The following is a 27,282-nucleotide window of genomic DNA, read 5'->3' as shown; positions in this document are numbered from 1 at the left end:
TCCAGACAAGCCTGAGGCAGAAGAGATAAAAATGTTCAGTTACAATGGTCAAATGCATTTTCCTACATTCATATTCTAGTTTGTGTCTGACTACCCAGTGTATTTGAACTCTTCACTACAGTATTTATTCTCTTTCTGCTAGCTACAGAAACTTTATAACTGTGATTAAGTCCCCATCATATATTGCATTTTATGAGCAGAAGGAATTCTTTAAAAGTGATGAGAAAAGAATGGTGGGGAGGCAGAAACACACACCACGATGCAATTTTAACAATCCCAGTTAAAAAAAGAGCATGAATTGCTACAAATATTCAAGCAATTATTTTCAAACCATGGTCGTCCTATATCCTCTGTCCTCTTCTCTAGTAGAGTCTACAAAGGTAAGAGCATGCCAGAAGGAAAACAAAAAAGCCAGGCACGAGGAGTCTGAGAATAAGCCTTTAATCAGGTACTGTGAGTATTGATTTTTCTCCTTCTTTGGTTTATATTACAGGGATACAAAAACAAAAGGAAACTTCTGTGGAGCCTATGAAAATTGACCTTGCAAGTCAACCAGCAGATGTTTCAAATAAAGATGGTATGTTGTTCCATTATTTTCAATTAATTTTTTGGTGTAATGGTCTTAAACTGATGAAGAGTGTATTTAGATTGGCTATTAGTAAGGAATTGTTCACTGTGAGGGTAGGGAGCTCTCTGTTTGTCCAGACAGCTGTGGGTGTCCCATTCCTGGAAGTGTTCAAGGCCAGGCTAGTGGGGGCTTGGAAAAATCTAGTCTGGTGGAAGGTGTCCTTGCCCATGGCAGGGGAATACAACTACATGGTCTTTAAAGTCCTTCCCAAGGAAACCATTCTCTGATTCTGTGTATTGTCCTGAAGTTGATACCTTGCACTGTGTTTTTGGAGTTTGTTTTTATGTTTCCTCCTAAAAATAAATTGAGTTATATTTATAATCTCTTCAACTGAGTCTTTTTGAGAGTTTACACCATCTCTACTGCCTTGTGAGTCTGGTGGAAGTAACTTTCAGTGCTGTAGCCCTGCTTTTTGAGCTGACTGGGTTATCAACTGTTATCAGTGTGTTCAGTTGGTATGTTCCACACTGCCTGCCTTTTAACTAACTAATATTTTAGACCCACTGTAATGTCGGTCTTGATATAGAATTGGCCAAGAGGCTGAGGGTCTAACTGCAGTCGGAAGATTATTTCTGAATATTTCAGTGCTGCTGCCCAACTCCATTGAGGGGAAAGTGTTTGGCAGTATAACCATTCTGAACTTGTATGTTAAGTCTCATTCTATGTCAGCCTCCTTCAGTATCCATGTATAACTCAGTCTGGCAGCAGCTCTCTCACTAAGACTTTTACTGTTAATAAAACAACCACTATTTAGTTGACCCAAGAGCAGTTCCAGTCAGGTTTGTGGACATAATCAACCCAAAATTCCTAACTTGGAAATTATATTCCTCCAACATTGACCTCAGTGAGCCAATGATTAATCTGTGTGGGAAATTCCAGCAAGGACTGAGTGCTAGGATGCTACTTGAAATCTGCAGTGTGTAACATCCTTGTAAACAAATAATTGACCTTCTTGACTCATCCTGTGTGTAAAGAAATAATGGTGGGAATCAGCATACTGGTGCTTGGGCTTTGGTGAGTCAGACCCCTTTTTCACTCATCTTGGTCAGCTCTTGTGGTGTAACAGAGCTACACACAGGGTTTTGTTGGGTTTTACACAGAGGGGCTTTTTTACTGCCCCAAACAGCAGTGGGTTTGGGATCGGGTGACCAATTCTCATTTTATACCCATAGACTCCTCTCTGTAGTGAAGGCTACTTTTTAACTCTTCGTTTAACCTCCACAACATTGACATAAATAGAAGGCACACTTTTTTACATCTCAAAGACAAACCAATTATATTCTTTTTTTTTCTGTTATTTACACAAAGAATCTGATGCTGATTTCCTTTCTCTGATGTCAGATTGATTTGAATCGGTGACTGATTAGATACTGGCCTGTAAAAAAGTGTGCAAACACAGAAAAAGCAAGTGTGCATGATGAATTTTTCTTTTTAAAAAAAATACTAGAGATTAGGCAATTGCAATTAGGAGTGCAGAATAAAGTCAAAGCAGCCTTTTTGACTTATTCTTTGAACAAACCCAAAAGTCATAATACATTAAAACATTTGAATTATGAATCCATGGGATAGTTTGGGCTACTTAGTGAAAACAAATCCAAATTTGCTAAAGGAATATCTTAAGGGATTTCTGGCTGGAAAGGAAAGCATAGCTGTTTCAACATGTGCCATAGGACAGGACAGCAGAACCAGCTAGCAGTTTCTGAAATGAGGATCTTGATAGGTTTCTCTGTTTTAAATCTTGCTTATCTTGTAAAGTCATCTACATATGACTCATCTTGTACCTTCCTTTTCTTTGAACTTTCTAAGTTTTATGAAAGGACAGGAAAAGGATGTTAACTTAAGTGGCCAAAAGGTATTTCACTTGTCAGGGAAGTCTTTGTTTCTAGACAGCTTAAATTGTTATTAGGATTATATTGCAGGGTGTTTTTCCTTGTGAATATATACCGAGTGTTAAAAAAAAAAAACAAAAAACAAAGAGAGAGAGGAAGGATCAAACTCATTTCCTTTAACAGTAATTTTTATGTAAATTGCCTATTTTTTCCTCTGGTCCCCTTCTTTCCGCTGCAGGAGATCTCATTGCTTCACAGCTGAAAGCACAAGCATATATCACTGCATCCCCCCTGACAGCCCAGCTCTTGTGCTTTAATATCATGTACAATGGCACAGTGAAAAGAGCATTAGAGATGCAGAGAGTTTAGATAGCTTAGGTGGATCTCAATATTGGTTCATCCAGTGGGCAGGTTCATGAGACTGATATATTTGAGAAATTACTATTATTTGAAACGAGAGCTTGATTCTCCGTCAGGAAAACTGTCAGAAGTTGCATCTGTCGCCTGGATTAGGGCCATGTATACACACACATTTTTTCCTTCCAGTTTCCATCAGCCAGCAGAGCAAAGACCCCTGTATATTAAATTTCTTGTACATAGGACAGATTTGCTGATTAGTTTTTTTTTAATGATGGCAAACCCCACCTTTGGTGATTGGGTTCTTTGATGGTATTTCCCTGACAGCATCCTTCCATTCTTCCTTCCATTCTTCCTTCCATTCTTCCTTCCATTCTTCCTTCCATTCTTCCTTCCATTCTTCCTTCCATTCTTCCTTCCATTCTTCCTTCCATTCTTCCTTCCATTCTTCCTTCCATTCTTCCTTCCATTCTTCCTTCCATTCTTCCTTCCATTCTTCCTTCCATTCTTCCTTCCATTCTTCCTTCCATTCTTCCTTCCATTCTTCCTTCCATTCTTCCTTCCATTCTTCCTTCCATTCTTCCTTCCATTCTTCCTTCCATTCTTCCTTCCATTCTTCCTTCCATTCTTCCTTCCATTCTTCCTTCCATTCTTCCTTCCATTCTTCCTTCCATTCTTCCTTCCATTCTTCCTTCCATTCTTCCTTCCATTCTTCCTTCCATTCTTCCTTCCATTCTTCCTTCCATTCTTCCTTCCATTCTTCCTTCCATTCTTCCTTCCATTCTTCCTTCCATTCTTCCTTCCATTCTTCCTTCCATTCTTCCTTCCATTCTTCCTTCCATTCTTCCTTCCATTCTTCCTTCCATTCTTCCTTCCATTCTTCCTTCCATTCTTCCTTCCATTCTTCCTTCCATTCTTCCTTCCATTCTTCCTTCCATTCTTCCTTCCATTCTTCCTTCCATTCTTCCTTCCATTCTTCCTTCCATTCTTCCTTCCATTCTTCCTTCCATTCTTCCTTCCATTCTTCCTTCCATTCTTCCTTCCATTCTTCCTTCCATTCTTCCTTCCATTCTTCCTTCCATTCTTCCTTCCATTCTTCCTTCCATTCTTCCTTCCATTCTTCCTTCCATTCTTCCTTCCATTCTTCCTTCCATTCTTCCTTCCATTCTTCCTTCCATTCTTCCTTCCATTCTTCCTTCCATTCTTCCTTCCATTCTTCCTTCCATTCTTCCTTCCATTCTTCCTTCCATTCCTTCCTCTCTTTTTCTCTCTCTCCCTCTCTTTCACTCTTTCTTTTTTTCTTTCTACCACCAAAGGTGTAGAGATTATTAAGTCAGTTTTTAGTTTCCAGATTCTATTAGTCAGATCAAGCTTTTCACAATGGGGTTGCTCAGTCATCTTTTTTGTTTCAAGCCTGTGGGAAGCTGTATCCTGATTTAAATGAAAGCGTGAGTATTTTGGTGTAATCTGCTGCCAGGTCTATGGCATAATATCCTAGGCTAAAGAAACGCACTCACTGTCTTGCAGATGACTTGGCTCTCCAGAGTCCCATTTTCTTGTCTTCTCCACTTAAATCTGTGCTGTCACTCCTGGCTAGCTAACCTTTAAGCACGTAGCTGTCTTGCAGGAATGAGGAATAATGTTGCACTACCATAGCACATCCCCCAGGTCAGCAATAACTGCAGTGCTGTGGTGGATGGGAATTATTTGCTGGGTTATTTCTTCTCCTCTTGCAAGGAACTTTCTTGCTTTTGGGGGAAAAATCCCTGCTTGGTCATCATTTGAGAGCTGATAATTTTGGCCCTCAACAGGTCAAAATTTGAAAGAATTAAGACAGACAATGTCCACATCCATCACACAGAGGTGTCAATTTCTGGCATAAAAACCATCTGTGAAGGGGCAGAAGTAGGCACAGGTAAAACTCAATTTAGGAGACATGCACCTCTTTGCACTCCAAGTGCTTCTTGGAGTTGTTGGCTGATATAGCATCTTGTGGGGAGGTGCAACAAGCCTACTGAAGTGAGTTAGCAGTTTAAAATCTCTAGAAACCTTGCTTGTCAGGGAGAAGCCCTATTTCAGCTTGTGATGTGATTGTAGAACACCCAGGGCTAATGATGCCTTTCTGTCACCACCTTGTGCTGGGAGGAGCTGAGGACTGTGAGTCACATCCCTGCCACACCTGGTGGCAGTTCTTCCATGTGTCCTTGTGCTGTGTGCTTCACTGCTGGGCTGTTTTCCAGCTGTGCTCACAGTGGCATATACTGGGGTTCACTCAGTGGTCCTTCAGTCAGACCTCCCTGTCCCTAGTAGAGCTCATGCAAAGAGACAAGCTCCTTCACAAATACATAGGAAAAGGTTCATCTGGGATGCTGTCAGAGCCTAACCACAGGTTTCAAGTCGAGATTTATTTTGCAGGAGGTTTCTGTAGGATATGAGTGAAGGCTGACAGTATTTTCAACAAATGCTGCCAGTGAAGCTGTCCAGCATAATGAAGCTGGGAGAGGATGCTGCTGTCAGTGTGCAGCAGCCTTCCTTCAGTGATTTTTTTATTAAGCATCCTGTCTTTTCTATGCAAATAAGGTTAAAGAACACAAGCTTGCTAAATGTGATGTGCATCAGAGCTCTGTAATCAGGAGAGGATACTTTCCATATTATTCATCACATAAATCCAGGAACCCATTACAGTATCTTCTCTGCATATGGGTGATGAAGAATTCACAAATAATTCATCAAAACTGGAACAGGTACATTGATATGAAAGTGATTCAGAAAAGACAGCATAGTGCCTGGGTGGAAGTAGCATAGTTACTGATTTTGGAGTTTTTTCCTTCCTCTCTCCCATCTTATCCTTTTTTCCAAATCTACTCATGTTTGCGACTTTTCCCTGTCACCTATGTCAAATGCTTCATTATCTACAGGTGATAACATAATATGAAACCAGAGTAAAGAAAGGAAAAAAATGGTTTTAATAGAAATAATTTAATTCAAATTCAGTACAGAACAAACACTAGATACTAGTCTTAAAACTGCTATGACCAATCACAGTCGCCATAGTTTAGATGATAGTTTTGACAAATGTCATGGTGAAATGAGTTTAAGCCTTCTATTGCATTTTTAATTTTCTTTGCTTTTTAATTCTTTTTTTTTTTTTCCAAATGAAAATAAGGTTGGCTTTTAAATGGATCTTACCCTAACAATTATTGTATGAATATAGTGACATCGCCTCTGAATCCTCCCCTAGGTTCCAGCAATTTGCAGTTAAAGAACCTCTGGAAGCAGCATCTCTGTAACTGAGATGGCATCAAAAGTGTCACAGCTTGACTCCTGCAGTTTAGGGACATGGTTTGGTGGGACTTGGCAGTGTCAGGTTTTTGGTTGGACTCGGTGATCTTAAAGGTCTTTTCCAACCTAAATGATTCTGTTTTTCCATGGAAATAGATCTTTGTTCATCCTGTGGTTCAACCCTGAGTCATACCAGGGACTTTGTCCAAAGCCAGTGTTTGAATCTGAGGGTCAGGGTTTGAATCAGAGGATCAAGACCACTTAGTCCAGCAAAAGTCTGGATCACTCTTTGGCAATACCTGTATCTCTGCCTGTGGCCTACAGGGAGAGATGAAGGTCCTTTTGATCTTGAGCTGGACTCCTTGGTTAGGTGCCAAAGTCAGAGTGGATGGATGGATGTGGACCAAAGAGAAAATCTAGAGCCAGAGCCTGGCATTTCTAGTGATGCTAAAGCCTTCTTCCTTGCAGAACTGCTTGTCATAGTGTCCAGGGACCTCCAGGTTAAGATGGGTCCCCTAAGAAACCTATTTGATGACTTAAGAGATTCCTTAATACAATAAATGTCCCTTTTGGTTTAAAAGCAGTTATTACTCCACATGATAAACTTAATGAGTATCATTAATAGAGTTTAATGACCATATCATTTCTTTTTCAGCTGAAATGAATAGTCAAGTTGAAAGTATAAACGATCCAATGGAAACAGAGCAGAAAGCTTAAGTAACTGGTAAGACTTTCACAACTATTTTCTCTCCCCTATTTTTCATACAGTTTCTGTATGAAAACTTGCTTTGAAAGCACCTAAATTAAAGTTAAATTTACAAAAAAAAAAAAAAATAGAAAGACAGACTACAAAGGAGAAGTAATTGTCTAATATGGCCTGTATGACATCATAAAAAGAAAGACTTGATTTGTCAAGCAAATGTTATAGCAGCAATCTGCAGATGTAATGGGTTTAGGTAGTGCATGGTCTTAGATCATCAGAAGGCAAAACAGCACTGAGATAAGGAACAGAAGAATAAGTGAGCAAACAATTTTTGCCATTGCTTTGGAAAATGACAGGCAATTTATACAGGTTGGAATGAAACTCAGTTCTGTATGAGCTGTGTTCTGGTAACACAAGGTTCACATCGTAAGGGGTTTGTTGCCCTTGGGTCTCAAGTACCTAATGTCTCTTTAGCAGTACCACTGAAAAACAAGACAAAGTCAGAGATCTGCCTTCTGGAGCTCTGTTGCCTTTTGGAGCTTTTCTTTTTTTGGCTTTCCACACTAAATGATAGTGCTGTGGCTGGAGCAGTGGTGGCTGTTGAGGAAGTGTTTTTCATAGGTATAAATAGCATTTCTTCTAGACTAAAATAAATAATTAGTGGGAAGACAGAAGTCCAAGGGTCATCCCTAACAAAAAGAAGCAGTAACCATTTCTCCTTCAGAAGTGGTTTTCAGTGCACACTACTTCCTTTGGTGTAGGGTTTTTGAGAAATACCAATATCATCATCAACATGCTACGTTTACCCTTGTAATGGGGTTTCATGTAGCACAAGAGCAAGGTATGCAATGGCAGCAGCTGTAAACAGAGATTTAAAACACAAGGTTTTATTATTGAACGTGTCTCTTGGTCCTTATCAGCATACAGATGATATGCTACTATACTGCTGGAGTGAGAAGTAGCCCTGATGGTGTCCCATTTAAAAAGTACTGAAGTAAAAATATGATGCACCCTCAAAATATTAATTAAAATGCAGCACCCATGACTCTTCCTTCCCCTCCCTTAGCTTCTTGCTCAAATAAAAAAGAGGAAATAGTGAAATCCTTAACTTAAAAATACATCAATATCTTAATACTCTTCCTCTGTTCAAAAAAGGTATTTGAATAATATAGTTTTCATGTGGGCTTAAGAAGTCTGTTTCTCATGCTGCATTTTCCCATAGAAATTATTATCTGTGAATGTTTAGGACTGAAGTAATTTTTGCTCATGAATTAGCAATCAGTTAATAAATCTCTTCGGTTCCAGTGCATGATATGGCTTTGCAGGCATCTTTCTGATGCAAAGGGGCCAGATCCTGAGCACACCATGTCTTGCTCAGCAGTTCAATGGCATGCACAGGATTAGAAGCAGACATCAAATTCATTGCATCTCTCTGTCAAAGCTGTCCAAACTCCGTTTCTACTGTTTTAATTACTAGGAGCAATCCCCAGGGAGGATTGCTCAGCCTGTTAAACCTCAGAGAATCTCACAAGGGTCATTTTGGAGCCCAGGAGCTCTATTTGCTTCCTATTTTTAGTACTTTATTGTGTTGTTTGTCACCAAAGCACCTGCCAGAGCTAGGGGTCTCTGGTATCAAGCTGTTGCTTGATGGTGCTCTGGAAAACCAAGGCACCCTGGTGAACACAGGTAATTTGCTCACCCAGTAGTAGCTGTTTTATGAAAGCTGTGTCACACACACACATTGGACAAGAAGTGAAACCATAGGCATCTGTAGCTGGAAACATGAGAGCTGGGTTCTGTGCAGATATTTGAACATTTTACTTTTTTCTTTCCACTTTTCTCTGTGCTGCTGTGACGAAGGAAGGTCGCAGGAGAGGAGAGACCCAAGGAAACCCTACGGGCAGGCGCTGACATCCTACAGCATCATTCTTGGCCGAAAAGAGCACACAGAGATGATCAGCGGGTTGGGAGGGGGGTAGCTTTTGGGGGAATGAGTCTTTGCTTTTAATTTCTCTTTGTTCTTCATACCATTTTGTTCTGTAAGCCTGTTGGAAACAATCATAACTTCCCAGCTCTAACAATGTTTTGCAATTAACCCTGCATTTACAACAGTTTCTTCTGTCTCTTTCTTGTTGTGAGTCCCTCTCTTATACTGGGTCTTTTTTCCTCCTGCATCATACCATCAGTAGCCTGTTTCCAGGCCCACCCCTTTTCTAGCATCTTTATCTTCTTTCCATGATCAGCCTATCCTCTGCCATGTCTTTGCATATGAGTAACACATGTGGCCTCAAACAATCAGCATCCCAAATCCATCCTGCTTTTTCCAGTTAGTTCTGCACATCTCAAAAACAGTGCTGTAAGTATGATCTTTGGGTACAGGTAGGCTACAGACATTTCCTTGATGCTGGAAAGACTGTGCATTAGAGGTATCTTTAAATATAGCTCCAAGCTTTAACAGTAGCTTTTGTGAGCCCTCATTACATTTTCCACTGCATATGCATGAATTTTTATTTTTTTTAAAAAAGCAATTAACAGTTATTTGGATAAGAGTGTCTCTCCATATGTCAATTGTTCTGCCAGCAAATGCTGCACTGAAATTTGTAGAAAAGGAACAAAAGTTTTTAATGTACATTTCCCGACTGTACTGCAACCAAAACTGACAGAACATACACTGGATGGAAGAGCACATGACGTGTGTCCCTAGTGGGATGGGCTACAAACTGCATTTTAAAATGCTGCGAAGAATAATTTGGTCATTTTAAGCAAAGTAAGTGATTCTAATTTGATAATTTTAAGAAAAATAATTGGTTCTATTATCTTTTTTTCACCCAAAATATTCCTGAATCACAGAACAGGTATTTAAGGTATTTAATATCTGACCAGGGAAAAAAAAAAAAAAAGAGTAAAGAAAAAGGTAAGATATATCTCTATCCCCCTGTGATCTGGGTTCATCCCAGCTGGGGCAGTTTCCATGATAAATCCTGGAGTGTCAGCAAGTCAAGGGTGACGCAAGTGTACCTACCATGGGCTATGACAGTCAGTGGTTGTTAATTCAAAAGGGTGTCAAGGAGAAACAAGGACTAGAAAGGAAAACAGGAAAAGCACGAGATTACACACAGAGAGTGCAGCCCATAGGACTACATTCTCCCCAAAGACATGTTTGCTTGAGGTGGGATCAGAGGGTGCTGCCTCACACAGATGGTGTATTCATCTGGGTGTGACTAGAGCCAGAGAGGCTCTCAAGGAGCCTCTTCATCTCCTGGAGTGGATGGACAACTCCAGACTGGATCAATTGTAGGAGTAAGTGAGCTAATGTTAGTCTATTAATTGGTTTGAAAATTTTGCTAAGATTACCTGTATTTGGTAACTACAGTTCCTCTGGCTCTTGTTCTCTCCAAATACTCTTGAAGGGACTCCTTGTTCCCTTTGAGGTGCCTCTGATGCCTTCCTTTCCCAACCTTGGGGTCATGCTTGACAGAACATGTCTTTTGGGATGTAGACTTTTCTGCATGGTCCTTTATGTTTCTGTGTATTTTCCATACTGTGTTATGATTGAAACAGGCTGTCATAATAAGTAGGTCAACAGTGGATAAATGCATCAGGAGGATAATATAACTGTGATAACTTCAACAGACTATCCAGTCCCCTGAATGTAGTTCTGTACCTGTTTTGACAACTTTAACGTTAGCCATGATCTAGATGTCCCTCTTTTTTCACCAACTTTGGTTTTAGCAAGGGAGCCAAAGGGACACCCCATAGGAAGCTGGATGCTGAGGTGTGGTCATTCAGGAGGAGATAAAGAGTCCTTAAATGTCTTGTGTAGACTGACTGGCAGTTAAAGAAAAAAATAAGCTGCAAAGATTCATCGTAGTAGACATTCTCTAGCCCCTGACAATAATTTCATTTTGCTTTTTATTTAACCTTGGTAGACCATAGTAAGTCTTTGAAACAACCATTTGCCCAATGATGTGTCAGCAAAGCATGAAGTCCAGAAAATGTAAAGCAATGAAACCTATGAGTAGATTAAGTCCTTACTGTGCTGTTTGCAGATTTGTTTATATCTGTCTTCCTTTGGGTGGGTTTTGATTTGAGTTGTTGGCATTTTTCACTACTCATAAAGTGAGCATGCGTTCTCAGCTGTGTTCATAATAGTCAATGCAGTCAGTCTCTGATGTTCTTCTGGAGATATAGAAAGGTAAGGAGCTGGTTTTGTAGAAGAACAAGTGTTAGATGGAGAATCACCACACTGGTATTTCTGTCACAGATTTTGATTTGAATTCAAAATGTATTCAGAGTAGGTGGTGTAAAGGAAATAGCAGCCTTTGGGTGCTGATGTTAGCACTCAACAGGAGGCTGTGCTTGATTGTTGTTTCTCCTGTGTCTGAAAGTGCTCACCCCTATCTTTAGGCACAATATTCCTCAGGCTGGTGACTGCTCCCATGATGACATCCAAAGGTGATACTTAGACATAGTCTGTAATAAATGGGTCACTGCAGCTAATTGTCACTCTTTCTATAAAGCACTGAGAAAGCCTCTCTTTGAATTAACACTGTTCTGCTTTAGGACTTGAATGAAACTATATTAAAAAAAAAAGAGTTTTCTCTATATGCAGTGCATGCCAGCTTTGCTTTTAAAATTACAAAATTTAACAGAGTATGTGGATCTATTTTCTTGGGGAAGAGGGATTTTTATCATATTGTTCATCCAGGATTTGCCTTACCCTGACATTTGTGATATAAGTTTTAAAAATGTGTAAAAATTGAAAAAGGTAATTTTCTTGACCAAAAAAAAATGTTTTTACTTCAATGCAAAGAAACGTAGAATGTTGCTTGCAAAATGTCTTTTAATAGATGGTCTAGTAGTTATGTGGGTTAACATATGCCTTTTTTGTTACTTTGTCATTTACATGCTGAACCTGAGTCTTGTTATTTTCCTTGTAACTGAAATAACCAATGCCTTCATAACTACCTTGTTAAAGCAAATAGTTAATAAAGCTTGTCCTGAAGACAAAGCAATGCCTTGTGTGTTTATGCTCTCCTCACCATGCAGATGGTGCAGAGGTCATTTTGGTTGCTCATGAAGGACATTTTGGTTTGGATGTGCCACCAGCAATGCATGCAGCCAGATCCTCCTTAAAATTTGTCATTTGGCAGATTCTTGTAAGAAAGACACCTCCTGGCAAGGGGGAGTTTTAGAAGATAGTGCAGCTCAAAGGGGAAAAGGCATCTTGACTGCAGTGCAGCTCAAAGGGGAAAAGGCATCTTGACTGCTCCCATTGTTGCACAAGAGCTGTTACAAAACCTCTCCTGGTGCACTAAATCCCAGCATCTGTTATCTGTCAAAGAATACTCCATATATATGCAATCCACAGGTATAATAGAGAATTATGTATGCTAGGTGTTGTCTGTCCTTTCCACCATCACTCATTTCAAAAATGGATAGGCAGAGAATACTTCAAAGATCTCAAAAGTGGGGTATTTTTTTCTTCCATGACACCAACATAGGTGAAACTGTGTGCACCAGCCCAATCTTACTCTTCTCAGCCAAGGCTTTAATCATCAGTTACTGAAGGGAGGGGGCTAGCTGTGTGGGTTCAACACTCTCCAACAAATGCTTTCTTCTCTGAATATCACCTTTCCTCGTGTGCACCCCTTGGACTGCCGAATGGAAGAGGACAAGGTACAGGAGATGAATGGCAGTGGGGAATGTCTGCCTTTTTGCTGTGTGTATGGTTTGAGCTAACCTGAGAGAGAAATACCAGCAATAGCTGTACTGCTCACTGGCTTCAGCAGTTCTCACTTCATCTCCAGAGCTGTACAGCAGTGGAAGCACCTAGTTTACCCACACTGTAGCCTATTTCTGCTGCAACAGTGTGTATGTTTAAAGCGAAAGCAGATAAATTGCCTTCTTAGCTAGGAGAAAGAACTGTCCATCCCACCCTTCTTGACTAGCACAACAGCAAGAGGAAAAACTCCATGCCATTGGAAAATGAAGAAGGGCATATGTTTGAAGTGGCACAGATCCTCACATGTGGGAATACAACTGGAGAGCACAACTGCTAGTACAGCTCAGCTTTTGACAATTGACGTAGATCTGTTAGCTGTAGTAGGCCCAAGCCTTGGCAGAAGCAAGTGGGATTTTGGAGAAAGAATGTAAGAGATAAGAGGGTGCTTGGTACTGAGTGCTTAGCTTGCAGTTTCTATGGGGATTTGTGGGAAATACTGTATCTACCTGGCTAGCTTAAATGAGGCCTAGATTAAGCAATGCTATCTAGTTACAATTAAGCAATATAACTTAGTTACCCAAATATTATTGGTGGGCTATTTTTAGTAACAACAGAAAAAATATATAAACTTTGCTTTGACGGCTTCATGGCTCCTTGCAAGCAAATCATGAAGACCCTGTCTCTTTTCCATCGCCGTCACTCACACAGATGGATATTTTTCCAGAAGATGTGGATTAGGAGAGTCTTCTAGACAGATTTCTAAACAAGGTCTGAAAGGGAAGGTGTTAAAGTGGTGGATTTGTGCCTGGGAAAGTCTTCTGTGGAGCTGATTCCATTGGATGTCCATCTATGTCTACAGAAACAGAGGCCCTATTACCAATTTCCCTAATCAGCTTCTCAGAGAGTCTCCAAGAGAAACTGGGTTACCTTTCAGGATTTCCATGTGAATCTCCTCAGGGGGTTATGTGCATGCTTTAAATCGGCTTTGATTCCTCTCCCTAGCCCCCTCACAGAGCAGCTTCCAAAGGGGTCATTATGACCTTGGTTTATTTGTAAGGTGCTCTGGGATTTTAATTAGTCTTGGGATAGGGCTTTTTTTCTTTTTTTTTTTTTTTTTTGGCTTTTTTTAACTGAAGTAGAAGTGTCCAGAGGCATTTAAATACCCTAATTTCTCATTCCACTAGAATTATCAGCAACTCCTTAAAGTAAATGTCAAATCACTATTAATTGTTTCAGAATTCACTGATAAAATATTTATCATAATGAATTCCTTCAGAAAAAGGGGGAAAATAAAGATAAAACAAAAAAGATTCCTCATGAAAACACAGCCAGTGTAGGAGGTACTTGGGGAGGCTGCTCCTTCTGGTGGCAGCTCAGGGCTCATGGACTGGAGGGGCTACATCAGTTTGAGTTAAACAGGTGAGATTTTCCTCCAGTTTAACCCTGTTGAGCATCATCAAATCCTTGGTAGAATAGCAAGTCCATGCACTTGGTTGATGCTGGAAAACGTGGTTGGCATTTGCCACTAGACACACCTCAGCTACTAAAAATACTCACCAAGATCTTCCTGGTTTTCCCTAGGAAAAAATTAAACAAGTTTTGATAAATATTTTTCAGTGCAAGTCTGGGTAGCAGTGCTGCCACCAGCTGTTGCAGAGGCCAGGGACCCTCTTTGGATTTTGCCCTGTACTTACCAGTCCTACTTATTTCACACCAGTTTCCAAGCAGCACCTACTTGGTAGAAGTGTCCTTCTGGATGGGAAATGTAAGCCTAAATTATAAGACTTTAATATATTTTTAACCTATATTGCAACAGCAAGTCAGGAAATTGTTTTGAAATAAAAGCAGAAGCAGAGAAGGAGAGATCAAATCACAAGACAGTTGAAACAAGCAGCAGAGACTCACAAATCCAGAAACACACAAATCAACATACTGACATTAAAAATCTCTTCTCTGCCCAGTGTGCCCTTCACAAAACAGACACCAGAGCATCTAACGCGGAGATAATATATACCAGCAGTCTACTACAAATATTGTAGTTTAGACCACATATAAACTTATAATATTTAATATTCAATGTATATGTAGCTACACATATAAAATACCACTATTGGGCTAGTGTATAAGATAAATGTACCTTGAGATATAACTGCACATACCAGAACACTCTATATTATGTACAGTAATTTCACAAATACAAGCCGCACAGACTATAAGCCGCATCTCTGGGTGTTGGCAAACATTTCGTTCTTTGTCCATGAATAAGCCACACCTGAGTATAAGCCGGTCTGTTGTTCGCAGCAAGGACCCGCGTGCAACAAAGTTGCCAATTAGTAACAGAACCGCAGCAGGGCCGGGTTTACTGGCTCGGCTCGGGCTGTGCAGGCTTGGCCCGCTCGGGGCTGCTGATGGGGCCAGGTGGCCCAGCCCAGCGCCGCCACTCGGCAGGGCTGCTCGAGGCCAGCCGTCGCCTCTGGGCTCGCTCGCCCTGGCCCGGCGCTGCCCCATGGTGGCAGGCAGGGACGGAGCCCCCGCTCCCGCAACAGCAGAGGCGGGAGGGGACAGAGCCCCCCGCCTCCTCCCCAGGCTGAGGCAGAGGAGGGAAGGAGAGAGCTCTCCCGCCTCTCTCCCCGCCCCCCGTGCTGCCTGCAGGGAGCCAGGCTTCACCCGTGGCGCAAGCGAGTAACAATTTGTAACAATCGCGAAATGCCAGCTTTTACTGGCAGGTGCTCGGCTTGGCACCCTGGCTGGTACTTCTGAGGTTATAAATGTCAGAAAATTATTCACATATTAGCCGCTCCTGAGTATAAGCCGCATTTCCGGTGTGGGAGCAAAATTTTAGTCAAAATGGTGCGGCTTGTATTCGTGAAATTACTGTAGTATATAATCCCTATTCTATTCTTTACTACTCCTTTACGTCATATATTTTATTTTTGTCATACCATATAGGAATTATATCATACTACATTGTTTGTCTAGTAAATGCCATTAGCAGGATACAATGCATTACATAATGAAACATAATAAATCTGATCTTCTTATCATAATGAACTGTAATAGATTTTACACTACACCAGTATTAACTGTAAACACAATACATATGTTTATTTGATGCATGATACAGTCTATACTAAAACTTATCTAAATACTGTATTTTTTTTATCTTGTATGTATCTATTGCACATATTGTCATTGTAAATTTTTTGGCAGTATCTCCACTTCAAAAATTGAACAAAATTATATATATAGTGTCTTATGTAGGATCTGTGATGTCCCAAAGACAACTTCCAGGATAGATACATATATAATTCCCATGCATAACATAGAATATGCAATAATGTACACTAGATGCTATTAAGGAACTTTATACCAGAACAATATTATGACATAAAAGCAGGAGTCAAAGAACAAACAGGACTCTGTGGTGAAGTTGATTTCTACCATGAGCTAAAAACAGAAATGGAAGTTTTAAAAACCACATTAACAAAAAGCACTTCTGAGTGTTGTTTTGTTGCTGTTTCCAGTCAAGCCTAGTAAAACTGTAAAAGAGAAAAAAAGTATAACTTAACTTTAGAAAAAAATTATAAAGGCTGTAGTCCCCTTGCTTTTACCCTTTGTCAGTGGAAGGTTGACAAAACTTGTGATACAAAGAAAACATTCTGACAGATCTGCACACTTGTTTCTTTTCCTGACACAAAGGAGCCCCTGGATCATGTTCTGGTTTTGTTTTTTTCTGTTTGACTATATTAATATACAGTTGGATGTGGGATAAACTAAAAATTTTTAGCCCAGGGAGCACCACAGCAGCTCTGGAACTTGAGCTAGCCAGCCACTAATCCTATCTCACAGCCAAAGGTTCTGAAAGAACAGCCTTTGTCCAAAGTGCAGGCCAACATTTCAGCAAGACGTTGATGAATTGGAGGGGGAGGGAGATGGGGATATACCCATGTGCTTGGGAATGGAAGGCAGTGGTAGACAGTGGCAGACAGAGACGTTGCTTCCAGCTGTGGAGAACACATGGCTGGCCCAGCAGTGTGACCTCAAAGAGGAAAGGGGAAAAAAAAAAACCCAAACACTAGCAAGAAAACAAAAACAACATCAACACCTTATTTAGCTAAAAAGAAAAAAGATGTGGAGCTGTGACCAATGAAAATGCCCCCTGCTGTTCTAGCCTTGCTGTGGATAGAGAAAACAGGACTGAGATAAAGCATTCCCTCCTTTGGTTCAGCAGAATTACCCAGTTCATAAGCCATTTTTTCTGCTGGTGGAGACAACCTGCCAGACCTTCCCTGCTATGACCGACCTTGCATGTCAAGCAAGGGAGACAGCATGATTGAAACTACTGCTAAAACTCTGACTTGCATTGCTGAACCCCGAGGAGAAGAAGAATTAAAGATGGGTTATGCTTTCAGGCTTGGTTTTTCCCAAAAATGGCCAAAAGAATAACAGTGCCATAGGAAAGGAGAAGCTCTCATGGGGAGGTAGGAAGGGGTTGTAGGTAGTGAATGCCTGCTTTGGTCCAGCACTGCTATATAGCACACACCTCTCTTAAAACCCCTATGCCTAGGGACGTGCTTGGAAGAGATGAGGTCCCAAAGACATTGGCAAATCCTGGGCTGCCACAATCCTCTGGTCCTCATTGTGAGCATGTAGCCTCTGGTAGTCAGCCTCTTGTTCAAGCCAATATGAAAAGAACAGCCTATCTTGTTGACACAACCCAACACTCACTGCATCCAGTGAGCTGAAACTAAAACCAACCTTAAATAAACCACTTGTTTCAGTACCAACAAAAATACCCAATTGTATTATTTGATTGGCTTTGTTCTGCTTTTACAGCCCATCTGTAATGGAGGGTTTGAAAAATCCATAAAACTTAAGGGGGGGGGGGGGGGGCGGGGAGGGTCAGAAAAAAAAAAGGCAACAGGAATAAATTAATAAATTTTTAAAAAGTATAAATAGTTAACAAGTAGAATTGGTATTTAGCATCCTTTTCCCCTAGGGCACCATAGATTCTCCTCTGGTCACTGTTACTGCCCCTCATCAACACAAGGAGCAGAGCATAAACTAAGGGGAAGCACTCATGTCCTGGCTTTAACGTATTCCCTACAGGGGAAGGTCACACCATGCAGTTCTCTTGACTAAACCGCGCTCGGTAGTGAGCAGGCACTTTTACAAGAGGCTTAATTCCAGTCAGCAGGCCACTTGCTCACTCCCCCACCAGCAGGATGGGGAGAAAATTGGCAGGGTAAAAGTCAGAAAATTGTGGATTGAGATAAGAACACTTCTATAAGGAAAGCAAAAATCATGCACAAAAGCAAAGTGAAATAAGGAACTCATTCACCATTTCCCATGGGCAGGCAGGTGGTCAGCAATCCTCAGAAAGAAAGGATTCATTACATATAATAAAACTTAAAAGACCAACATCAGATCTCCAAACTCTCCCCTTTTTCAGCCCATTTTATATGCTGAGCATGATGACACACAGTCCAGAATACACCTTGGGTCTGTTGTGGCCACCTCTCCCATCTCTGTCTCCTCTCAGTTCCTGAGACTTGCAAAGCCAAGAGCATTTCCAGAGTAGGAAAGGGAAAAGAAATACAGAAATAATTGTGGCTTTCTTTGAGTGGCTGAGCATAAAGGGAGATTTTAAAAGAAAGGCATATTGAAAAAAAAACCCTGGATTCTGATCTCTGTCAGAGTCCTTCTGCTGCTTACTTAACCTACCCTGTAATAGGCAGGGGAGCCATGGCTGGCAGAGTGACAGGAAGGCATTTTCCTCCCAAGGACAGATACCCATTCTCACAGCACTCCTGACTGTCCCTCCTGCTCCTGCCTCCTTCTCCTACATGGTTTCTTAGTCTCACAATAAAGACACTGCCTCCAGCCCAGACACATCCCCTCAATTAACACCAGCTTCCACCTGCAATTAAACATCCTCAGCTTCCCCTCCAGGACATGGGCTGCAGCCACCAAGACAGGTATCTATAAAAATCATCCTTTGAATCAGATTTTGCTACCAAGGGGGCAGGACTTCAATTCAGAGGACAGAAGAACACATGGAGAATGGGGGTTCTTTAGGAAGCGAACCTTGTAGTAATTATGTCAAGACAGACACAACTGGCATCATCACCAGTCCTTTATTAAAAACTTTTCATACCTTCTCTAAGTAAACTTCTCTCAGGCAGCTCCACACAGCACTGACTCCTTCTCTCTTCTCTGCAAGTTTTCTTCTTCCATCTGCATGACTGGCTAAATCCAATCCTGTCTCTTGCACAACTGCATGTGCCTTTCTCAGCACAGCCAGCAGACTCTGGTACTCCAATTTACTCTCTGCTAGCTGACCCCTCTTTTATAACCCACATCCTCACTGGGCAGGCAAGGCTGTCTCCACTCCTCAGCAACCAGTACAGCTGTAATTCATTGAGGAAAATTGCCTTCAACACTATCCTTACAAACTATTCTTCTACAGAACCTGATTTAATTTACTAATTTAAATTAGTGATTTATCAAAAAACTTATTCCTCATCGTACATCAGTTGCTCATTTCCTACCTCTCTTAGCAGTGATGACCACGCAGGGGGTCATTCTTGACCTGTGAACCTGCACATCTTCAGTTCAACACTCACCCCGTTGTCCAGGCACACCTTCTGCATCACTATTTTATTTATTTTATTTTGCTCCATTCTATTTTCTTCTTTTTTTAAATAAATCACCTTAGCCAATTCTCTAGCTCCATGAACGGATGGGGAATCCTCCTACCACAGTACATTTTTTTGGCACAGAGCACAAGAAAGATGTGAAGGGGTCAGAGTAACTCTGCTGGAGGGTCTTTATCAGCATTCAGGAAACAGACCCCGGGAATCAAATCATCAAATTGGCATTATACAGGAGAAGCCATGGTGCATTTGGAGTCTGTTTCTCCCCCTGGCAGGGCATTAAATCTGCAGAGAGAAAAAATATGTTACACAGCTATTTCTAAGAATTTTTTAGTCCAATATCTATCAAAATTGGACCTTTCCCTGTGTCATCAGGTCCAGGAAGAAGAAAAACTGCCCACACAACACCAGCAGAGAAACAGGCCATGAAGAAGAAAACAAGTGAAGGTTAATGGCACAAACAAATTTTAACAATAAATATGGCCATGCTGCAGAGAACATACACTCATATATAATGAATGGGGATCTAGGGAGAACTTTAGCTATTTGCAATGAGAACAGGAAACATGCCTCAGAAATTCCAGCAATGCTATGGGTATGATAGCACTTCACACCACTACCCCCAGGAGCTGTGTGCTCCACAGTCTCCTATGCTGCATCCTTCCTGCCTCATGCTGGATGTGCTTTTTCTGTGCTGGATGATTTATGCTCTTGCCTCGGGGTAATAAAACACATTTGTGTGTTTTGGTGTTTCTGGAAGGGAAAGGAAACATTTTCAAACTGGAGAAAGCCAGAGAATATGAAGGCGTTTACTGAGCTTACAAGGCCTGCACTTCAGTGCACTGTGCCAGTGTTTATGTGTGAAACTAATTCACACAATAAAACTTTTTAAATGATGCCTCATTAGCGCTCGGCAATGCTTTGTCTTTGTTTAGCTGTGACTAAACACTGCTAAATTGTACAGGAATTAAACCCCAGCAGGACCGAGTGGCACTGTGGATGTAGCCTGTGTTTCAACCTGGGCACTGGGCTCAGACCCAGCCTTCCCTCTTTTCACGCTGGGCAAGCCTTCAAAACAGGGGATTCCAGTGCCTGGAAAGTCTTTGTAGGTGGGAGCCAGTTGGTGCCTGTGCCAGACTGGGGGTGTATGGGGAACTCAGTCTCTTGCTTACAGAGTGAATGACAGTCCCAAGGTCCCCTGGTCCTCTGGCCCAGGGACCACAATGCTTGAGAAAGCTGGGGATATGTATCCTGGTGCCCAGCTCTATGTTGGGATGCAGCTCCTAGACTCATAGGCTTATTCTCCCAAAATAACCCTCAAATCACAAGGATAAGGAAATAGAAAATTCACAAATGCTATCAAATAGATGAAAAGAAAATTAGTAACTCTATGGGCACCTTACCTTTTTTTTTTTTTCCCACTAAAGAAAGTGGGTCAAATAAATTCTTGTTCTTTGAAAAACACCCCTTCTTCTTTTAGAGCTGTTTGCCATGACAAATCAGACAGAGGTCTGTATATGTTTTAATTTTTTTATATTTTTCATTGGTGACTAATTGCCAGGCACCAAACAAATAACTTTCTGACAGGAAAAAAACTTGAGACAAGGTATGCTACAAGACGGTATCTCAGCATGGCCAGGTTGCTGCTGGAGGCATTTGAGGCAGATTAACCTCCTGTGCAATGTTTTTAAAGACTAGAAGAATGGACAAGGCCAAGGATTAAGGGCTCATTTATCTTTGTACATCTCCCTGGGTCCATTCTTCATCCACATAGATGTGTGAGTGCATCCAGGATGAGGCTTGAGCCACCTTCATCATGCAGCGCAAGCAAAGCTCCCTTCAGGCATCTGCACCCTCTCCAGTTTCAGCTCTGCAAGACAGGCATCATACTCCCACAGGGTAAATGATGATCTGATAAGGTGGTATGGCACATGGCCTTGGTTAATCCTCTGAGCTGGAACTCACTCTCCTCTCTGTGGACTCTACAGTAGAGAGGCAGGTCCTACCCCTTTCTCTGACACAGGCATCTCTAAATGTGCATAATCCTTAGGAAGGACCCAGCATTGTTGGTGTCCAATTGGAAGGGTCGGAGATATCGTGTGCTCTGATTTTGGATCATATTGTTTGGGGTTTAGCAACTGAAATTTGCGAAAATTCTGATTTGGGGCATCTAACTTTGCCCCTAAGCCTGATAGCACCCATGATGACAGGGTGTACTTCAGTTCTGCATGCTATTTCATTAGCACACCTCCCTGCAGGGAGAGTGAACATCTTTAGTGGGCACAGATCTTGCGGCACCTTTGATGTGTGCTGCAGGGTCAGCTAATCGGAGAGGCCACAAGACACCTCCTGCTCATCTAACAGCCTCAGGAGTGACAGCACCACTCAAGGCATGAGACGTGCTCATCAATCCCATTGCTGTAGGGCACTTTATAGTGGCACTCAAATACTGTAGCACGTACAAAGTCCTAAGAAATGGTTAGTTTGGGCTTTGAGATATTGTCTGTGCAGCTGTGGATGGCAGCAGTGTGAGTGCTGGAGGCTGCGCAGACTCCTGCAAAGACAGTACTGAAAGCAAGCTAACAGCACTGCTCCCTGCAACTGGAGTATGATGCTCTGTGCAAATATTCTGTTCTCCTTTTAAAACCCTGCAAGAGAAAAGAAAAAACCAAAACCAACAAATATAAGAGTTTTGCTGCACACTTCTTCTATCAAGTTTGGCTCAGAGACAAATTCTGCTCAACATGAGCTTGCAAAAACACATATTCACTAAAGCAAAGAGCATAGACAAACACAGAAATAAAGATGCATATGCATAAAGCAAAACAAGTACCAGAAAATAAGACAATAATCCTCATCTTATGAAATTAGAGCATTGACATGATCATTTTCCTCATTTGAAACACTAAACAACTAACAACATGGCTAAACATGTCTAATTAGGGCTGCAATATTCATCAAATATGCCATATTGATTACAACGTGCTCCAAAACCAATCAATCTCTCCATTTTAGATATTGAGCTGTAAGTGAAGCATCAAACATAGCCAATGTTTCCTGGTTGCTACCGATAACTTCACACCCTGTTCAAACACCCAGAGACCAAAAAGATTTCAAACCCATCCTCCTAGTCTTTTAACACCACATCTCTCTTCCCATCCTTCTCACTCTTCTTATTTTGGGGGATGTGCAGTGTATTCTTAATCTGGGGACTATACAATGCACTCAATGCAGTATCAGCCAGAAATGTGGTGACAAAACCAAAGTACGACTGCTGGTCTCTGTGGATGCTTGACTGGGACTTAAAAGCATTTTTAAATACTGGAAGGGAATCTGTAAGCAGTGGATCAGCTCTCAAAAAGGGATTTGTTTAATTTTTAATCTGCTTTTAAGAAAATTTTTAAATCAGCTCTTAATCAGGTGAGTTTGTATTTCAATCCATTGGGGCTTATTTCCTGGAGAGCTTAAAACACACACTCATCATATTTCTCTAGACAGACAAACGTCTGCCCTGGAATTAGTAAAAAATAGGATAAATAAACCCAGGGTTTCCCATCTCCTTGATTTCCCCCTTCCTCCCCAAAACTCCATTATTTAAAAAATATCTACTGGGCATTAAGAACTGGCACACACGTACCCTTTCCCTTCTAGCTCAAGTTTAAATGGGAAGGTAGGTCACAGTGTGCCTTGCGCATAGGCTAGGGGAGGTCACACAGCATTTGATGAGAAGACGTCTTTTACCCAGCATGGGGGTGAAAGAGGCAATGCATGGTCACAGTCCCCATATCATCAAGCTGTGGTCTGAAAGAGAAACAGCAGCTATCACCTCTCAGGAGACATTTGGTACCCATGCTGCTGGAGAAAAAGTGCTTCCTTTCAAGCTGTCAGCACAGCAATCATCAGACAGGAAAGAAAATAAAAGGTGAAATACTCTCTGCGTTTACCATTTCAGGCCACCTGCCCTAATTTCATGGTGAAGGTATTAACTCCTTGTTCTGAAAATGTGGGTAGGTAATAGCACAGAAAACCCCAGCATTTTCTATCTGGCATTTCTGGCAAGAAATAATTTACCATTTGGAACCAGAGAGACAGAGAATGGTTTGGGTTGGAAGGAATCTTAAAGATTGTCCATTTCCAAGACCCCTGCCACACCTTCCACTAGAGGTGGAAGCTCCCTGAGCCAACATGCTCAAAGCACCCTCCAGTTAACATTTCCAGAAATGTTGCATCTGCAATTTCTCTAGCTAATTTCCCAAGACTCCTCAATCTTATTAATTACAAGTGCATGTTATAGTGCACCAGCAATACACAAGACCTGAAGTCTAGAAAGATGAGCCGCATGTTATGATTCAACTTGGTGAATTAAAAAAAAAAAAATTTCTCAGTTGCAGTAAGAAGCTTGCAGCAATTGTTTGGGAATCCTGGACAATAAAGAGAAAAACTAATTAAGTATATGGAGAAGTAGTAAATGTTTTGTTTGGAGTGAGTATGGTATGTTATCTCCCATTTATTAAAAGCTGGGAACTGAAGAGTGTATTTTTTGGGGGATGGAGGGGATAAGTTTCCAGTGAGTTATGAAATATAAAAATAAAGCAATCAGAAGCAGATAGTGGAAATGTTTTAAATCCAGTCATGCTTTTTGCACTCTCTTACAGAAAGGCTGTTAGGCATTTTAAAAAATGACAGTGAAGGAGAGGAAGAATAAAAACAATCAAAGAAAAGAGAATGGGAAGAGAACAGCCCCCAGACTACGGCAATCTTTTTCCTGCTAACTTGGACAAGAGCAGAGTTGTTCTGCTTGTCAGGCTATGAACCTCACAAACACTTATACCATGTGTGTACAGCTGATTGGATGCCTCTTTGAACAAAACTAATTGCTGTGTTTCCCTCTGGTGTGAACTGGATGCTTTCTCAGCTTCCTTTAAATTTTCAGCTTTGTTTTCAGCCAAAGCTTGTCCTCAGACTTGGTGTGTGAGCCTGAAGCAGACCTAGGAAGGGATGAGGCCAAATGATTAAATGTCACCTCCCAAAAACACTCCTCTCCACAGAGCCCTTGGGGGAATCTAGTAGGGGGCAAGGCACTGGAGAAGTGTGGACTGAAGGCTCCAGAGGCCTGTGATGCTAACGAAGAGCAAGAGCCAAGTAACATGCACTCAAGAAACCTACAGGGAAAACAATAAAAAAGAATACACTTCCTTGTCTTGGAAGAAAGATTTTGGGTGCACTGGCCACACAGAACAGAAATTATCACCAAGCTTGAGATGTGCTGGGAGCTGTCCTGCAAGACAGAACTAATTCAGAGCATTTAAAGCAACTGACAGACTTATCTGCACTTCATCTCTTCTGGATAAAGTCCCTGAGAAAACTTTTATGTTCCTAGAAAGCTCTCCTAGATTTTTATTTAAGAAAATGTATAGCTATTGGTGTGCTGAAACAAGACACCCTGAAAAAATAATTTAATGTTGAAAAAGCAAATCTTCAAATAAAAATATGAAAGAGTAAGAAGTCCATATTTAAAATATTGTCTGTATTTTGTAGTCTTTACAGAGAGATTCCCGCATAATTTCTATTTCTTCCCTTAATCACCTGATTTTGAACAAGATATAGCAATTTGCCACAAAGGAAAACACCCTTAATTATTGTTTGAGGTCAAAGCCTTGTGGAGCCTTACCCAATGAGAGCTTTGCATAGGGGGGTTTTCTCTCAACCCCAAAGGCATCAGCATAGATCTCATTACAAAGATATTCATCCTCAGACTAGAAACTGATTGATCTGCTCCTACAGAAATTGTTGTCAAAGCATTAAAAAATTATGTGGAGTTCCAGTTTGGATCAATTATATTAATTGAATTTTATCTCTCCTACTATCTTCTGTGCAGAGGACATCAGATTCAACAACACAGACCATTTGGATGGCCTCAATTGATACAGATCATTCAGAGACGAGTGTATGATCCAATATACACCAAACAGTGACTGACATTTTCTTCCAGATTTTGTTATGGAGTCAAGGTGTCTGAGGATATGCAATTTAGTCAAGAGATTTTCAGCATCAGCACCCAAAGTCTGGAGGAGAAACCTTGGCACTGTTGATGCTGAAGACAGAGCAATCCTAATATCAGATATCTGGAGCTAGACATGCTGTAGGACATCCCTGGATTTTTGGAGTCATGGGATATGCAACCTCTCTATTCTTCATTTCCCAGGACCCTCTCATACTTGGCAGCTGCCAGTTTGTCTGGGTCGTTCTTGACACTACCTTCCTCTGCTCAGCTCTGCAGCAGTTCCCACAACATACTGCTGGGTTCCAGTTCATTGTATGCTTTAAGCTCAACTCCATCCCATCTGTTCCCACGTTAAGAACCCTCTGGATTTTCTCTGTCTCTTCCTATTGCTTATCAAGGCAATGGCATTACATTCAGGAACTTATAAAGAAGCAACCAAACTAAAGGGTGGAGTATTTATGAAATGAGCAGTCATTTAGCACAGTGATTTTCTTCTGGAAAGCAGCAAAGATTTTGAGCCCGTTGTTTAAGAAAACTTGTCTGCAGCTTTTAAGAATCAACATTTGAGAAGAGATGATGGTGATTATTTTTAAAAATCTCCCACCAGTCATCTACTCGTAAAGAAGAGCAAAAATTTCATATTGCCCATCCAGTTTCTTCAATGTTTGGCCTGAGTCACTGCATGAACCTTTTTCCCTTCCATGAAACAAACAGAAGTTCATCATTTTGCCTTCCCCACCATGCAGCAGCCACTGTGTTTTCTTCCCCAGGCATTTTTATTTTTTTTTTCTGCTGTGGGTGAGGGGTAAGGTTCTGAAAGTTCAATATCTAGCATTTATTCAGTATTTTTTTCCTGTGCTGTGCAGGCACCTTGTTCTGTTAATAAACAGTTGGGCTTTTTTCACTTTTACCCACCGGTATTAATTTTTTTCATTGGCAGAAAAAGAGGATTACTGAAGCCCTCTCTTTAGAGAAAACACTCCTTCCAGACCATTTTGCTCCTAAATTTGTCTCTAAACTGAGACACATGTCATGTGCTCTGGCTATCTTGTATTTGCTTCACCATCTTTGACCTTTCAGTATCTCGTGGATATGTCAAAATAGATTTTGCCCACTGAACTATCACAGAAAGGAATTAGCTTGCATGCCTCATTCCAACATTTCTGAGCCAGGACTGAGGTAGCCTTATTGGCCTCCATGGGGTGATAACACATTAAAAAGCCCCTTTTGCCATCTCATTTATTACCCAAAATGGCATTGCATGGAATTGTTAGAAGATCCAGTATCCACAGAGATAGGCTAATTTTAATGATTAACTAAGGAACTATTAAATTTGACTTCACTGCTCCACTGTCATTATGGAATTAGTATTAACAACATGTACTTGCTGCAAGATATGTAATGAGACTTGCTGGAAATGACAATGCCAAGGATCTGAATCTCTATAATTATAAACTCAGTACATATAATTCAGGAAGAAAAAAATTAAAAATCTCTCGTGAGCCTCAGTTAGTTGCCAAATTGTGCTTGGGTCCCTAGAATGTGAAGAAAAATAATTTTATTTTTCCTCCCTCTCATCTTCTCTCTGAGTCTCTTGCGCTCTCTGGTTGTTTTTAATTAATCCTGGATAAAATTAGCAGACAGAAAATCAACGCTTTATAAAATGTCTCATTGCAGGATCATGGTAGGACAGCTTCTTGAAAACTCCAGCATTTTTTCTTTGCAATGGCCATAAAGATTGAAGCAATGTCAAGCCTTCTGGATAACCTGTCATGGCTGCTTGGGAAAACAGAGGACCAGAAGAGTGTAAATCCAAGACCTGTGGCATTGCCCTTTCCCCCATCTAAGTTGTACATCGGTACATTAACATTTGCCACTTCTTGCTTTGGTGGCAATTCCCTCCACATGAAACACATCTACTTTTGGCCTCCACCAGCACCATAATGTGTGCCATTTTATTTTTTTGTCCTTTGACTTCATCTCTACCTCCTTTCTAGCCCTTTTCAACACTTTTCTAACTGTATCCTTTGTTCAAAGCATCTCAATCCCGCAGTGAATAGCCTCCCCCCCTCATCACTTGTTTTGGGCGTTTTTACTT

At 41.0% G+C, this 27,282-nt stretch overlaps 1 protein-coding gene across 1 annotated transcript in view; it reads left to right on the top strand.

Annotated features, from left to right (window-relative positions):
* The window catches only part of LOC116994716 (ADP-ribose glycohydrolase MACROD2-like), a 266,839-nt gene extending 255,029 nt beyond the window's left edge, over positions 1-11,810 (top strand). Inside the window, exons 11-13 of the mRNA XM_033056620.1 lie at positions 494-577; positions 6,752-6,820; positions 8,660-11,810. Of these exons, the coding sequence (XP_032912511.1) occupies positions 494-577; positions 6,752-6,813 (146 nt within the window). The 3' untranslated portion in view covers positions 6,814-6,820; positions 8,660-11,810. The remainder of the gene's footprint in view (positions 1-493; positions 578-6,751; positions 6,821-8,659) is intronic.
* The last annotated feature ends 15,472 nt before the right edge of the window (positions 11,811-27,282 follow it).

Source organism: Catharus ustulatus, chromosome 3 (genome assembly GCF_009819885.2).
Source record: "Catharus ustulatus isolate bCatUst1 chromosome 3, bCatUst1.pri.v2, whole genome shotgun sequence".
Lineage (NCBI taxonomy): Eukaryota > Metazoa > Chordata > Aves > Passeriformes > Turdidae > Catharus > Catharus ustulatus.
This window is presented reverse-complemented; position numbering and strand designations above follow the sequence as displayed.